This window comes from Tiliqua scincoides, chromosome 5 (assembly GCF_035046505.1).
Source record: "Tiliqua scincoides isolate rTilSci1 chromosome 5, rTilSci1.hap2, whole genome shotgun sequence".
In the NCBI taxonomy this organism is placed as follows: Eukaryota; Metazoa; Chordata; class Lepidosauria; order Squamata; family Scincidae; genus Tiliqua; species Tiliqua scincoides.
In genome coordinates this window covers 73,274,035-73,287,917 of record NC_089825.1, presented here as the reverse complement: position 1 = coordinate 73,287,917, position 13,883 = coordinate 73,274,035, and the positions used below count along the sequence as shown (strand labels likewise).

General features: G+C 41.6%; 1 protein-coding gene across 1 annotated transcript in view; it reads left to right on the top strand.

Moving 5' to 3' along the window:
• The window catches only part of LOC136651439 (transmembrane protease serine 11C-like), a 60,956-nt gene that overhangs the window by 19,554 nt on the left and 27,519 nt on the right, over positions 1-13,883 (top strand). Inside the window, exons 2-4 of the mRNA XM_066627816.1 lie at positions 1,215-1,336; positions 2,942-3,060; positions 12,199-12,266. Coding sequence (XP_066483913.1) covers positions 1,215-1,336; positions 2,942-3,060; positions 12,199-12,266 — 309 coding nt within the window. The remainder of the gene's footprint in view (positions 1-1,214; positions 1,337-2,941; positions 3,061-12,198; positions 12,267-13,883) is intronic.

The window sequence follows — 13,883 nt, the reverse complement described above, 5'->3', positions numbered from 1 at the left end:
ATTTTTGCACAATTTAGGAGCAACTCATAGTAATTTTTTAAATATTCAGATTCTACTTTTTGGTTTTAAATTTGACTTCAGAAAAATTATAGGTCTTGTTTTCAAATTTGAAGACCACAATATTAAGTATCTTGGTCAAAACCTGAATTTCAGCAGCATCAATAATGCTCTTGCATAACTTTCATCCATTTCAATTGGGCTTGAGTGGAAGAACATCCTGAGAGGCTATGTCCTAAATGTTGAGTACCATTATTTCTTAAATTTGCACCCACTTTTCTTCAAAGGAGCTCAAGTGGCATCTCTTCTCCACCTCCCTGACAACAACCTTGTGAATTTTGGTAGGCTGAGAGAGAATATGTTATCCCAGATCTGCCAGTGAGCTTCAGAGCTGAATGAGAATTTGATCGCAGGTCTGGGATGATGATTTATATAATATTGCTTCAGCAGTTTTCATTTAATCAAGTGGTTATTAAAAACTATATTTGAAGTTGTTAATAATGCAAATATTACTTAAAGACTCTTTTTTAATGTCTTTGTTGAGTTTACTGTACAGGTCTGACCTGATTTGGAACCAGTGAATTTAACTTGCCACGGGTTCTGAACCCATGGTGAAGTGCTTGATTTGAACTCCTGGACATGGCTGAAGGTGTTTTCTGGTTACATTTGGAAGGCTTTCTGAGACCCGCAGAAAGGACCCTGGAAGTGCCGGAAAAGCACTTCAAATTTTTACGTAAACATTTGGCTTCTCCGGGCCTCAAAACACCTCAGGAAGTGACCAGAAAACCTCTCCAGCTGTGTCTGGAGGTCATATTGGACCAACCCACAGATTTGCTTTCCAAAACACATGGATATCCACTGGAGTACAGATCCCCTGCGGATATCAAGGTCCAACTGTATAAACTTTATTGCATTGTATATTTCTATTTGGATACTGTAATAAAATGAGTCAAACTGGAGTGTATCATATGAAAAACCTTTTGTGAGTTTTTGGGTTGTTTCTTAGAGTGCTGGTTGGGTCCTCCCTAGTCCAAAACTAACCCTTCAGCCACAGCTGACAGTCTTCTTTTGGTTATAATCTGAGTTGCAATAATGTAGGAGGCTAACATGAGGGACCGAAATACTATTAACTGGAATGTAACTGAGAATGAAGGATGAGATTCCTGTTCTAAATAGTAGACCATATGTAAAATACTTTTGCTCTCTTGCTTTTTCAGGGCCCAACAATTGGCCACAAAACCAAGACTTTTTGAAGCATGGAAGATTGCTCTCATCGTCTTGGCCTTTGCATCAGCAGCAGTCATTGCCATGAGCCTCCTGGTTTGTTTTTTAAAACCGGGTAAATATTATCTACATGTTCCATTTGTGGAGGTGATATCTGAACAGAAATCAGGTTTTGGACACCTTCTAGTGCTTCATCGAAGAAAATAGAAGCAACTTTATACATTAGTAGCAACTATTCTCACACCCAATATTCTTTATCGAAATTTTCTTCCTTTCCCCTTCCCTGCTTGTTATAGATTGCTTTTATTTTCTATACTTACTGATCCATCCATGGTCGTTTCTGAAATAGGGTGTGTTAGTTTTAAATCATATGAGTTTCCTTGTTTAGAACTGAGAAGTTTTCAATTAACATTTTAATCTCATAATGGATCAGAATGTTATTATGTTATTATGCAATTCAATTCAATTATAACTACAGTTCAATTATAACTGCAATTCAAATCACATTAATTACACTGTGTGTAACAAAAATTGTTTATGTTGAATTTTTAATATTTCTTATACAGTTCAGAGGTTCTGATTCATTAGTACTTTTAGTTTTTTTGTTTCATCAAACTTTTTCAGTTGTCCTAAATTTTGTGTTATCTATATATTGCCTGTTGCATTGTAATACGTGTTGTCTAATAAAACTGCATAGTGTAAACTGTGCCTAAACTATTGCTGCTATGCCAAAAATAGTGGCATTTTTGAAATCCTTGTACCAAAATTAATAAAGAACATTAAAATAGTTAGATATTTGAACTGTTGAACAAAATTGCTCAAATTGTATAATGTTTAGCATCTGGATAGGTGGTTAGGAGAGGATGGGAGACACCCCAAGGGCATTTTGTGTCATTCATGTATATGTGGATGAAGATTCATCATTCCTCCCCCCAATATTCAATATCTAAAGTTTAGGAAGAGAGGGGATAAAACCTGAAGAATTCCCATATTTTTTTTCATTTCATTTCATTTTCATTTCATTTTTTTGCATTTGTTGCCAGTTTGCTTTTGGGCACAATTCTGCTGGTTTAAACCTTTAAGCCTTGTATGACCTGGAACTCTTACAACTTAGGGATCATCTTTTCCTCATAAGAGCCCACTCACCAGCTGAACTCGATCAACAAGCATTACTATCAGTGCCATTTTTTTGCAGCAAGTAGAGACAAGAATTAGGCTTTTTCTATAATTGCCCTTTATCTGAAAGGCCCCACATCATGTCTTGCCTGAAGAGGTGAGGAAGAGGTTTTATGGTGCTTTTCAAAGAGCACAAGTCACATGCCTCCTCTGAAAGCCTTTGGATTGACAATGCTGTTTCTGTGGCTATTCTGTATTGTTGGCGTTGTAAAGAATTTCAGTTCGCTAAGAATAATTGCCACTCTCAAGAACCCTGGTGCATGCCCAAAAGCAATGTCATGGTTGTTGGAATTCTAGCCTTTGTCCTTGGCAGGTATTTCTGTAAGCATCTTTAAAAACATATGCAGAAAAACTTGTGCCATACAGAGTGGCAAACTTTGGTGTGGTTGCTAAGATATTGATGCAAAGGCTTTTCAGTATGGGAGTCTCAGATAATTACTCTTAAAAACAGTGTGAGAGAGGCAAACCTTAGAGAATATATGGGCTGTTAACGCAACAAAGATGAGGGGTCTTGCGTTTAATTTGTTTACTCTTTCTTTTCCAGATCAGAGGATATTTTATTACAGCAGCAAATTCAAAGTCAGCCATATTCACTACAGTACTCTTCTGGGTCGGCAGTCTTCAGACAGGTTTAGAGAGATGGGAAATTGGCTTGAAAAACTGGTATGCTTGGTCACCTCACTGCACCCTCACTGCTTGATATAAGTTCTATAGGACAAGAATGATGATTCCCCAATCTCTACTTCTCACATTAGTTGTCAGGTGCAATGTGCAATCTCATGTCTTACAAGAAAGGTCTGCAAAATGTGATCAAACAGGTATCGAAAGAGGGATAGAGACTAGAATTCTATCTTTGTTGTTGGCAGTATATATTTGGGGGTGTGCGGAATTTTTAATACCAATACCAATAAACAAATAAATAATTTGATTTCATGCTAATCTTGACATTGGGCAGATAGTCATTGCTCCCTTTTTCTGTGAAGCCTCCTCCAGTTGCTTGCCCCCATTTTGTTTCACACCTCTGCCATTTCAAAGGAGTATTTTCCTAACATTGAAGCCCTGATTCTAACCCCTACATAGTAAATGTGGCCTTAATCTTTGCTGATTAAGTCAGCTGATACATGATGGTGCTTCCTTCATTTCCTTGAGTCCATATGTCACTCCATAAATTCCTTAATGTTTATTTTTAGAGCATCTACCATCTTCTTTAGGGGTCTGTGTGTTTGGGGGGTGGGGAAGGCAAATTTTAAATCAATAACTGTAAATAATTAATTTAATAAGCACATCTCTCACTCCTAGCCATTGCCTTACACTGTGGTTGTAAAGCAACTTTAGTGGGCTCTTTTGTCATAATTAAAAAAAAAAAAAATAATTCAAATTTTGAATGCATTTTGCATGGATTAACTCTGTGGAGAATAATACTGTATGTTGTCCATTTTCACATCCCCCAGATTTCCCCGTAGGGTCTGCTCCATGCTGATAAAACTGCCACATTTTACAGCATAAGTCACAATATAAAATGGAAAATATTATTTGTCTACCTGCCTTAAATCAGGTTCTGCTCTGCTTCTTGAAACAGACTTCCTGGGTAGACCCTTTGTGGGGGGGGGGGCTGACAGTTGCATAAACAGAGTTCACCCACAGAGTCACTGGAAGCAGAGCAGAGTCACTGGAAAACTTTCTGTGGGTGCAATAGCCCATGTACTTCCACTTGCCAGACTTCCCCCAGTGAACACCTGAACACAGAGTGTGAATAAATTTTTCAACTTCCTTAACATGCCAAGGAATGTCAGAGTGATAAACTGGTGGGTGTACTATCAGCTTCTGGAGTCCAAAAGAAAAATTGTGGAAAACACACTCCTCAGGTGGAGCTGAGACAAGAGGATGAGTCAGTGATGAAAATGTTTTCATTTCTTAGTCATTAGAGTTCTACAGAGTTAATTCTGTCAGCGTTTCATATTTCTACTTGTTTAGCATCACTGTTGCTTATTCTTTCTTTCCTTAGTTCCTTCTTCTTGTTAGGTGTGGGAAGAATGCTGTGAAACAGGCCTTGAAGTCTCTATAAAATGCCTGCATTATTTATAGGGGACTCCAAGTCATGTTTTCTCAAGAACTGGTTGTGCATGCCAGTGCATTCCTTGATTTCTCTGCTCTGAATGATTTGGGGCTGAATGTAAGACCTGACCCCACTGGAAAGGTGCAGAGGTCACCTGAAAAGATGCAGAAGTTCTAACTATTGTGTTAGCTCTGTCAGGCTTCAGTCACATGTTATTGCAGTGATCAAATGATGAATGAGTGTATGCCTGTGAATACCAGTGAATCAGCCTAAAAACAGTTTAAGACAAGGAGTGAGTTAATTTGGACTTTTAAAGCAAGACGTAACAATGAAGTTAGGCGTTTCAGAAGGCGTTCGACACGGTCCCTCACCAAAGGCTACTGAAAAAACTCCACAGTCAGGGAATTAGAGGGCAGGTCCTCTCCTGGATTGAGAACTGGTTGAAGACCAGGAAACAGAGTGGATGTCAATAGGCAATTTTCACAATGGAGAGAGGTGAAAAGCGGTGTGCCCCAAGGATCTGTCCTGGGACCAGTGCTCTTCAACCTCTTCATAAATGACCTGGAGACAGGGTTGAGCAGTGAAGTGGCTAAGTTTGCAGATGACACCAAACTTTTCCACTGGTGAAGACCAGAAGTGATTGTGAGGAGCTCCAGAAGGATCTCTCCAAACTGGCAGAATGGTAGCAAAATGGCAGATGCGTTTCAACTAAGTAAGTGTAAAGTCATGCACATTAGGGCAAAAAATCAAAGCTTCACATATAGGCTAATGGGTTCTGAGCTGTCTGTGACAGATCAGGAGAGAGATCTTGGGCTGGTGGTGGACAAGTTGATGAAAGTGTCGACCCAATGTGTGGCGGCAGTAAAGAAGGCCAATTCTATGCTTGGGTTCATTAGAAAAGGTATTGAGAACAAAACGGCTAATTTTATAATGCCGTTGTACAAATCGATGGTAAGGCCACACCTGGAGTAGTGTGTCCAGTTCTGGTCGCCACATCTCAAAAAGGATATAGTGGAAATGGAAAAGGTGCAAAAGAGGGCAACTAAGATGATTGCTGGGCTGGGGCACTTTCCTTATGAGGAAAGGCTACAGCGTTTGGGCCTCTTCAGCCTAGAAAAGAGGCGCCTGAGGGGGGACATGATTGAGACATACAAAATTATGCACGGGAAGGATAAAGTGGATAGAGGGATGCTCTTTACACTCTCACATAACACCAGAACCAGGGGACATCCACTAAAATTGAGTGTTGGGAGAGTTAGGACAGACAAAAGAAAATATTTCTTTACTCAGCGTGTGGTCGGTCTGTGGAACTCCTTGCCGCAGGATGTGGTGATGGCATCTGGCCTGGATGCCTTTAAAAGGGGATTGGACAAGTTTCTGTAGGAAAAATCCATTACGGGTTACAAGCCATGATGTGTATGTGCAGCCTCCTGATTTTAGAAATGGGCTATGTCAGAATGCCAGATGCAAGGGAGGGCACCAGGATGCAGGTCTCTTGTTATCTGGTGTGCTCCCTGGGGCATTTGGTGGGCCGCTGTGAGATACAGGAAGCTGAACTAGATGGGCCTATGGCCTGATCCAGTGGGGCTGTTCTTATGTTCTTATGTTAAGTGTGTTGCATGTTAAACATGACCTGCCCAATCCAACACAACTTCCTGTGTGGCCATGAAGCGGCATCCATGTGACAGCTGTTGTATCCAGCAGGGGACTTATGGCACCTGAAGCCCTCCTCACATTAATGAACATTTGTTTCCTTGCCTGAGATAACCCCATGCTGGGCCACAGGTGTACTCAGGAGGTGTAGCAGGAGATATGGTCTGGACATTGAGCTGTTGCCCTGCCTGAAGATGCTAAGTAGGATCAGCCTTGAGTCTGCCTTGGATGGGAGACTAGTAACCATTGATGGAGCTCATAGAGGAATGTGTGGAATGTGATGGCATCAGCTGACAAGAAACAGATAAAATTTTGAGAACTGGCCAAAATGTGATTTGCGGCTGGTGCGCATTGAAAGCAAGATTTCTGGAGGAACTGAGGGTTCTATGAATTGTATATAGAACAATAATTGTAAAAACCCCATTAAAATGGGGTTTATGAGCAGCCTGTCAGTTGTAAACTGAGAGAATGACAGGACATAACCTTTGCTTTATTTTAACTTCTACTGTTCTAACTTTTCTCAAGCACCCACAGCAGCGTGCAAGATACTTCAGGTGCTTGGCTGCTTAAAGTGAAGATGCCAAGGGGGAATGGGGGCTTTTCCAAGATGTTGAGTGCACAGAAAATCCATCATAGCTTAACCTCTTACAACTTGTGTACAGTGGTACCTCGCATAACGAATGCCCTGCGAAGCGAAAAACTCGCAGAACGAAAGCGTTTTGCGAAGTTTGGTAACTCGCACAACGAATTTTTATTACCTGTGCTTCGCAAGACGAATTTTTTGTTTGTTTGTTTTGGTTTGACTTAAGGGGGGGGTCTTCATGTCAGTTTATGATCCCGTTCACCCTAGTAAGGGGCGGATCTTCATGTCAGTTTATGATCCCGTTCACCCTAGTAAGGGGCGGATCTTCATGTCAGTTTATGATCCCATCCACCCTAGTAAGGGGAGGATCTTCATGTCAGTTTATGATCCCGTTCACCCTAGTAAGGGGCGGATCTTCATGTCAGTTTATGATCCTGTCCACCCTAGTAAGGGGAGGAACTTTATGTAAGTAAGTCCCATTGTGCTTGCTCCCAGGAAAGTGTGCACAGGATTACAGCCTTCAAACTCCGCACTCAGCATCCCCCCCATCGCTCATTCACCCTCTCACTGCCCCATTTCCTTCACATTTCCCCCATGATCACGGCAAAAGCAAGCAATTGAGTGCAGCTGCTCTGTCCTCCCCAGCTTAGAGCACAATCCTGTGCGTGTCTCCTCAGAAGTAAGTCCCATTGTGCTTACTCCCAGGAAAGTGTGCACAGGATTACAGCCTTCAAGCTCCCCACTCAGCATCCCCCCGTTTTTGAAATCCTCTGTACAGTAAGTATGCCTTTAAAGAGCACTTAATAAACACTTTGTAAACCAAATTTGACTTTGTTCTGACTTTTCTTGCCCATGGGAACGCATTAATTAAATTTCAATGCATTCCTATGGGAAAACGCGCTTCGCAAAACGAAAAACTCGCTTAACGAAAGGACTCGCGGAACGGATTAATTTCATTATGCGAGGCACCACTGTACTGAGAAGGGGATGGGGGGAAATGCCCCAGGGTGCCAACTGGTGAGGGGTGCTGCCACACTTCCTCCCCCCCCCTTTTCTAGGCTGGTTTGTTTAAAAGGCCTTAGAAGGCTTTCTGAGGCCTGTGGAAAGTCTAAAAACATCACTTCCAGTTCTAGTTACTGAAGTTGACTGAATTGTGTTTAAATAGACAGAAGTGAGATGGCTTGTAATTTGTTTAGGTTCACTGAGTAGGAGATGCTGATATTGTAGGGGGCTGGATGGCTACAAAGGGGCTTATTAGACAAGCCTCTTCCATTTTCCTTCTTCTGCTCACTTTAGTCTCTTCTACCATGAACGCAAATTCCCCCCAATTTGGCAGTTCAGACTATCCCTGATTCTGTATGAATGCTTTATCCGTCTGTGTACCAATACTAGTGAAAGAACAGGAACTAAGTGAAATAGGTTTGTCCAGTTGTGCATTTCCTTCAAATGCACACGAAGGCAAACAAATGACTTCGTTAATTTATTTATCTTTATAAAAGTGTTCCGGGGAGTGGTAGATGTATTACTGTCCTCTTTCATTTGCCACCTCAGAGCTGAATTTTGAACTAATGTGCATGACCTTCGTTCTGATTAATTGAAGGGAGAGTTCCCATAGAATATCTGCCTAAGGATAGATGTTCATCCTTGTTTAATAATATAACTTATGAAATATGTACATGTCTTAGAAACACCCACATTCCTAGGTGGCCATTCTGAATTATTAGCGTAACAGCATGAACATATTTGTTAGCTAAATTTAGCTTAGATTTATTGTGTGAACATATTTGTTAGCTGACATACGGATATATTTAAGGGCCAATCTACATATGAGAAACTGTGATGAAATCTCCCAGTAGCGATTTATAACTGATTTCTTCAACAATCATTGAAACTTTACTCCAATATAATATGATCCACTTGTCATACTATCGTACCTGCATGAAATCTACCCTCGTTATATGATGCTGCTCACACTTTTCAAAACAATAGAATTTTCCCCAGTTACTCAGTGTGATGCCCTGGAAAAGCATGTTAAAAAAATTATCTCTTGGGCTGATAATTATAAATTTGTGTCTCTCTTACAAGTGGATTACTGTTTGTATTTCAGTGTTCAGATCTTGCTTTCACTGTAATGAATACTTAAAATATTTTTATTTTTATTTTTAGGAGGGTTGTCATTAGGTATTTTGGCAATTTTTATTGCAATCTGCTTTGTAGTTCAGTGAAAAATGGGGTGGGTCATAATTCATGGATGGACATTGAATTAATCAAAATGGACTTTGCAGAGCAGAGATTTAGAGCGGGCTCAGAATATTAAATGGTTAACTGTGGGGATTCTGTCCCTGTGAAGTCCACAATCATTCGGTGTTTTTTTTAAATAAAAGATTTTGCAATCCAATACTCAGAGCAGTGAAGTGGTTTTGCAAGAAATGACTTTGTCAGCCATTAGGTGACAGGAAATATGAATAATATCTATCTCTGTGGCTAGAGATACTGCACAAATTAAGATGATAGCCATATGACAAACTGCTGTGGTATGTGACAGCATGAACTTAGAATGCATTTGGAAACTTGGGATTGTTTTCACCAGCAGTTTTTTGCTTACATGTGCATCATCTCTCTGTCTAACATTCCAAAGTCCTGAGCACTTCTCAAGTTGTTGTTAAACAACAATGACAGTATCAAAACTTTATGTACCAGAAACTATTTTGCCTTGCCCTATCCTCTGTGACTATCTTCAATATCCTACCATTCTTTTGTGCTTGAGTTGCCTCACTGTCTCACTGTCTGTATTCTCTCTTGCAAGCTGCTAGTCAAGTCGGAGGTATAGTATTCACCGTTCACAGGTGCATTAAAAGCAAGTTCATTGGAATATGCTGGGAATTTGTGATGCTGGGAGGAAAAGAAATTTTTGTCAGAATAGCTTAGCAAGATTTTCTTAAAGCCAAATTTACATTGTACAATAAGATTAAATCTTTCTTTAATACTAAGCTTTGTTTTAACCACCCAGCGTAAAACTAAAGATTAGAAACAGAAGGTTTGTAATAAACAATCCAAAAGTAACACTGGACAGAAGAAACTCCTAAATATTTTATAAGGGCATTCAAAGATGTATTTCACTTTAAAAAGTTCTAAGAACTTTGTATCATCTGTAAATATAGTAAATTAATAGTTTGCTTTATCCAAAGCGATTTACAGCACAATCCTATCATGTGCTGGAACAGGCAGACCAGGAGGCCTGCACTGTATCCAGTGCAAGATAGGGGCCCGAAATGGGAGGTTGAAACTTTTCCCCTGGGTAAGTTATCACAGCCCCAATGGGTCTCCTTGGACTTGTGCCACCTCAAGAGGTGGCACAAGTCCATGGAGAGTAGAACTGCTTGGAGGTGCTCCGCACTGCTTGGGGAAAGGGGTTGGGATCTGCCATAACAGCTGGGTCCCAGCTCTACCTCTCGTTCCCTGCTCACCCATCTGTCCCCAGGACCGCCCACTGCCTGCCTTGCAACACCTCCTGAGTTTGGCTGACACAACCCTCCCTGCCAGAGTCGGCGTGGATGCTGGATTCAGCCTCTGTGGGCTGGTGCGAGTCCCTGCGCCAGCCCAGCCGACTATTGAGGAAGTGCAAATGTGCTTTATGGCACATTTGAGACCCTCCTGGGCCCAAGGCGCACTCAGAATTGTACCCTTAATGTTATAGAACAGGGGTCTCCAAACTCCAGCCCGGGGTCCGGATGTGGCCTGCAGCAAGTCTATCCAGCCCTCAGCCAGCCTCTAATTCCAGCTGACCAAATACAACCAGAGTTGTGCTTGTGGGGTGTGGGAATGCAAGTCCATTTAAGTGTGTGCTTTATTTCTTGAGCTGTGTTGGTGCTTGGAGAAATCCTGGACATTTGAGCTTATTCATTCATTTATTCATTCATCTAATGCAGGGGTCTTCAAACTTTTTAGCCAGAGGGCCACATCAAATAACGGGCGTGGTGTGGAGGGAGGAAAAAAAATTTAAACATAAAATTTAAATAAATAAATTAGAGATGTAACATAGATGAGTGAATAGATGAATGAATGGGCTCATTTGTTCAACCTCTCTGGCCCTCAGAAGACCCTCCAGACACAATCAGAGCACAGTTCTGGTCATGTTCAGTTGAGTGGGCCAGAGGCTTTCAGGGGACAAGAGGTTGGCTGCAGGCTGGAAAGAGGCTTGTTGCGGGCCGCATCTGACCCCTGGGCCGGGGTTTGGAGACCCCTGATCTAATGAATTCATCCATCTCTAATGTATTTATTTAAATTTTATATTTAATTTTTTTTCTGGCCCTCAACACTGTGCCAAATATTTGATGTGGCCCTTTGGCCAAAAAGTTTAGAGACCTCTGTTATAGAAAGAAGAGGGAAAGCTCCTTCCCTTGTTTCTGTTCTTGTTTTAAATAAAGGTAGGGTGCAATCCTATCCTTAGCAGAAACAGGCAAGCCAAGAGGCTTGCACTGTATCCAGCGCAGGATAGATTCCCAAAGTGGCTTAGCCAGAGGTAAGGAGAAACTTTTCCCCTTACCTCCTGGCAAGCCATCCTTGCACCTATGGGTCTCCTTGGACCTGCGCCGTCTCCTGAGGTGGCACAAGTCCAAGGAGTGGGGAGTGTCTTGAAGCCGCTCCAAACTCGCCTGGAATAGAGGTTGGAGCCCTGCCTCCCGCTCCCCACCCTCCTGCCCCCATTTCAAGTCCCAGAGCCTCCGTTGGTGTGGAGGTTTATTCCAGCCTCCGCAGGCCATCGTGCTTCTGTGTGTCAACCTAGCCAACTCACAAGGAGGTGCGCACATGCCTTACAGCATGTTTGCAACCCTCCTGGGTTGCAAGTGCAGCTCAGGATTGCACTGATAGACAAGCAAAAGTATTAGGAAATCACTTTTTCAGAACTTTTTTGAGATGCCTACAGCTGGGACCAGTTATTGTTTTTGAGGTCAGAGTACTGGTGAATGACAAAAATGTGCATTAGTATTAAAGCATTTCTTAAAGACTTTTTGTATGCAAATTGAGAGAGGGTTTCAGTTCAGCAGGTGTTAAATTTGGAGAATTGAGATCAAGTACTTGCTCAGATTGATGGCCATGAAACCAATGGGACTACTTCAAAACAAGTGAATTAAGGATTTAAAACAATACTTCAAATTTTCCAGTTAAGCCATTGGTACAGTGTCAAGGATCACCTCTAACTATAGGGAGAAATATTGCTTTTTTTCACCTCAGCCTAAAAAGTTTTGGGATTCTGGAAAACAAATAGAGAGAGCTGGGCAGCTATTTGTGATGCAAGCCTCTGCTTTGCACCATTATAACTAGTCTGAAGCAGAAGGAACTGGATGGAGGACCCCTTGATAAGAGACGTATTTTAGAGGATATTTCTAGAATATTTCTTGTAATAGTTGCCTTGTTGCAAGAGCACGGTTATTATTAGAGCCTTACTACAGGTAAGTTCCATGGTTGACCCCAAGTTCTAAAAAATGGTTTTCTTTTCTTCCAACAGATGTATGAGACATTTCATAATTCCATTTTAAGGCAAAACTACAGAGGCTCCCAGCTTGTCAGAGTGAGGTATGTAGTCGCAATCTAAATTTATGTGTAAATTTCTGTTTCCAAAGAAGAGGTTGTCAATTTTTCGTGTGTGTGTGTGTGTGTGTGTGTGTGTGTGTGTGTGTGTGTGTGTGTGTGTCATGCTGGGTTATCAGGGGTTTCCAAACTATGGACCTGGGACCACATCCAGCCCCGCACACATTCCAGGTGGCGGTGAGTACTGTGGGGTTGGGGAAGAGGTGTTCCAGGGTGGTAATGATGGAGCAGGGGGAGGAACCAGGGTAGGAAGGGGGTCGGACCGGCAGAGCTGTGTTCTGCCGTATACTGAACTCCATGTCTGACTGGAAGGTCCGACACGGAGTCTCTCGTGTCTGTGCCAGCAAAATAGCTGGTGCAGATGTGGGAAGCCCCGTTGTGGGGCTTGGAGTTTTCCCAAAAGTCCCCTTCCTCCAAGGAGATCTTCAGCAGCCTCCGTGGTGCCACTGGATGCAGCAGTAGCTCTTTTGGTGCTGCTGCACCCGGCGGAGCTGCTGCCTTCAGGATTGGACTGTAAAGTATCCTCAACTGAGGGACCTCAGTCCCTTAGTAATTCAGTCATCTTTGTGCCATCCTGTCATGTAGTAAGGAGAATTTTGTCATACACATCAGGTGCAGAAGTGTGTTAAAATGTACAATATAGTGTAGTAAATTGGTCACCTATATTCACCTTGTACAGCTTAATATTCATGTGAGAATTCTGTTTTGGCACTGTTGTGTTGTATGGCCTCAAACCAGAGAGTCCTGTGATGCCCACCGGCAGCCTTTAGAACCTTTGAAAATATTTTGCAAAACATCATCATTTGTGCTGCTGCACAAACTGGAGAGATTATGCACTGTTCAGTAATACCTACCTGTGGTCCATTGCTTCAGGCATTTCCTCCCCCCCCCCCCAATTAACTTTACTTCTGGTAAGTGAGGAGAAAGAGTCAAGGGAGATGTAGCATAGTTAATCTCCCTTGACCTGTGCATCTGTTTTGATGTAAAAATCAAGCCTAAGTCTATATATGAATGGGACATACACATGAATCAATTATGGCTTTTGCCATCATTTCTGATTTAACCCTAATAAGCCAATAACATGGGAGATACTTGAGATGGGGACTCCAAAGTTTCATCTGTAAAGTACAACATTACATATGCTTTCAGTTCAGTCCTTCTGAGCCAAACCAAATTATTGTGCTCGATATGTAGCACCACTAAGAAATGCTTCACATATTGCATTTTCAAGATGTACATGCAAAAATGTGTTCAAGTTCTTTCTGATACTACTTCAGGGTACAACATTACATATGCTTTCAGTTCAGTCCTTCTGAGCCAAACCAAATTATTGTGCTCGATATGTAGCACCACTAAGAAATGCTTCACATATTGCATTTTCAAGATGTACATGCAAAAATGTGTTCAAGTTCTTTCTGATACTACTTCAGGGTAAAACAATCATATATCAAGGCAATAAATACATGTCTATAAATGCCTTGCTTGCTAAGAAGCCAGCATAGACCTCAAATTTACTGTCACTGACAAACATGTCTTAGCTACTGTGTGATATGTGAAGAAGCCCTAATTATATGCTGATAGATCCTTAAGGAATTGAGATTG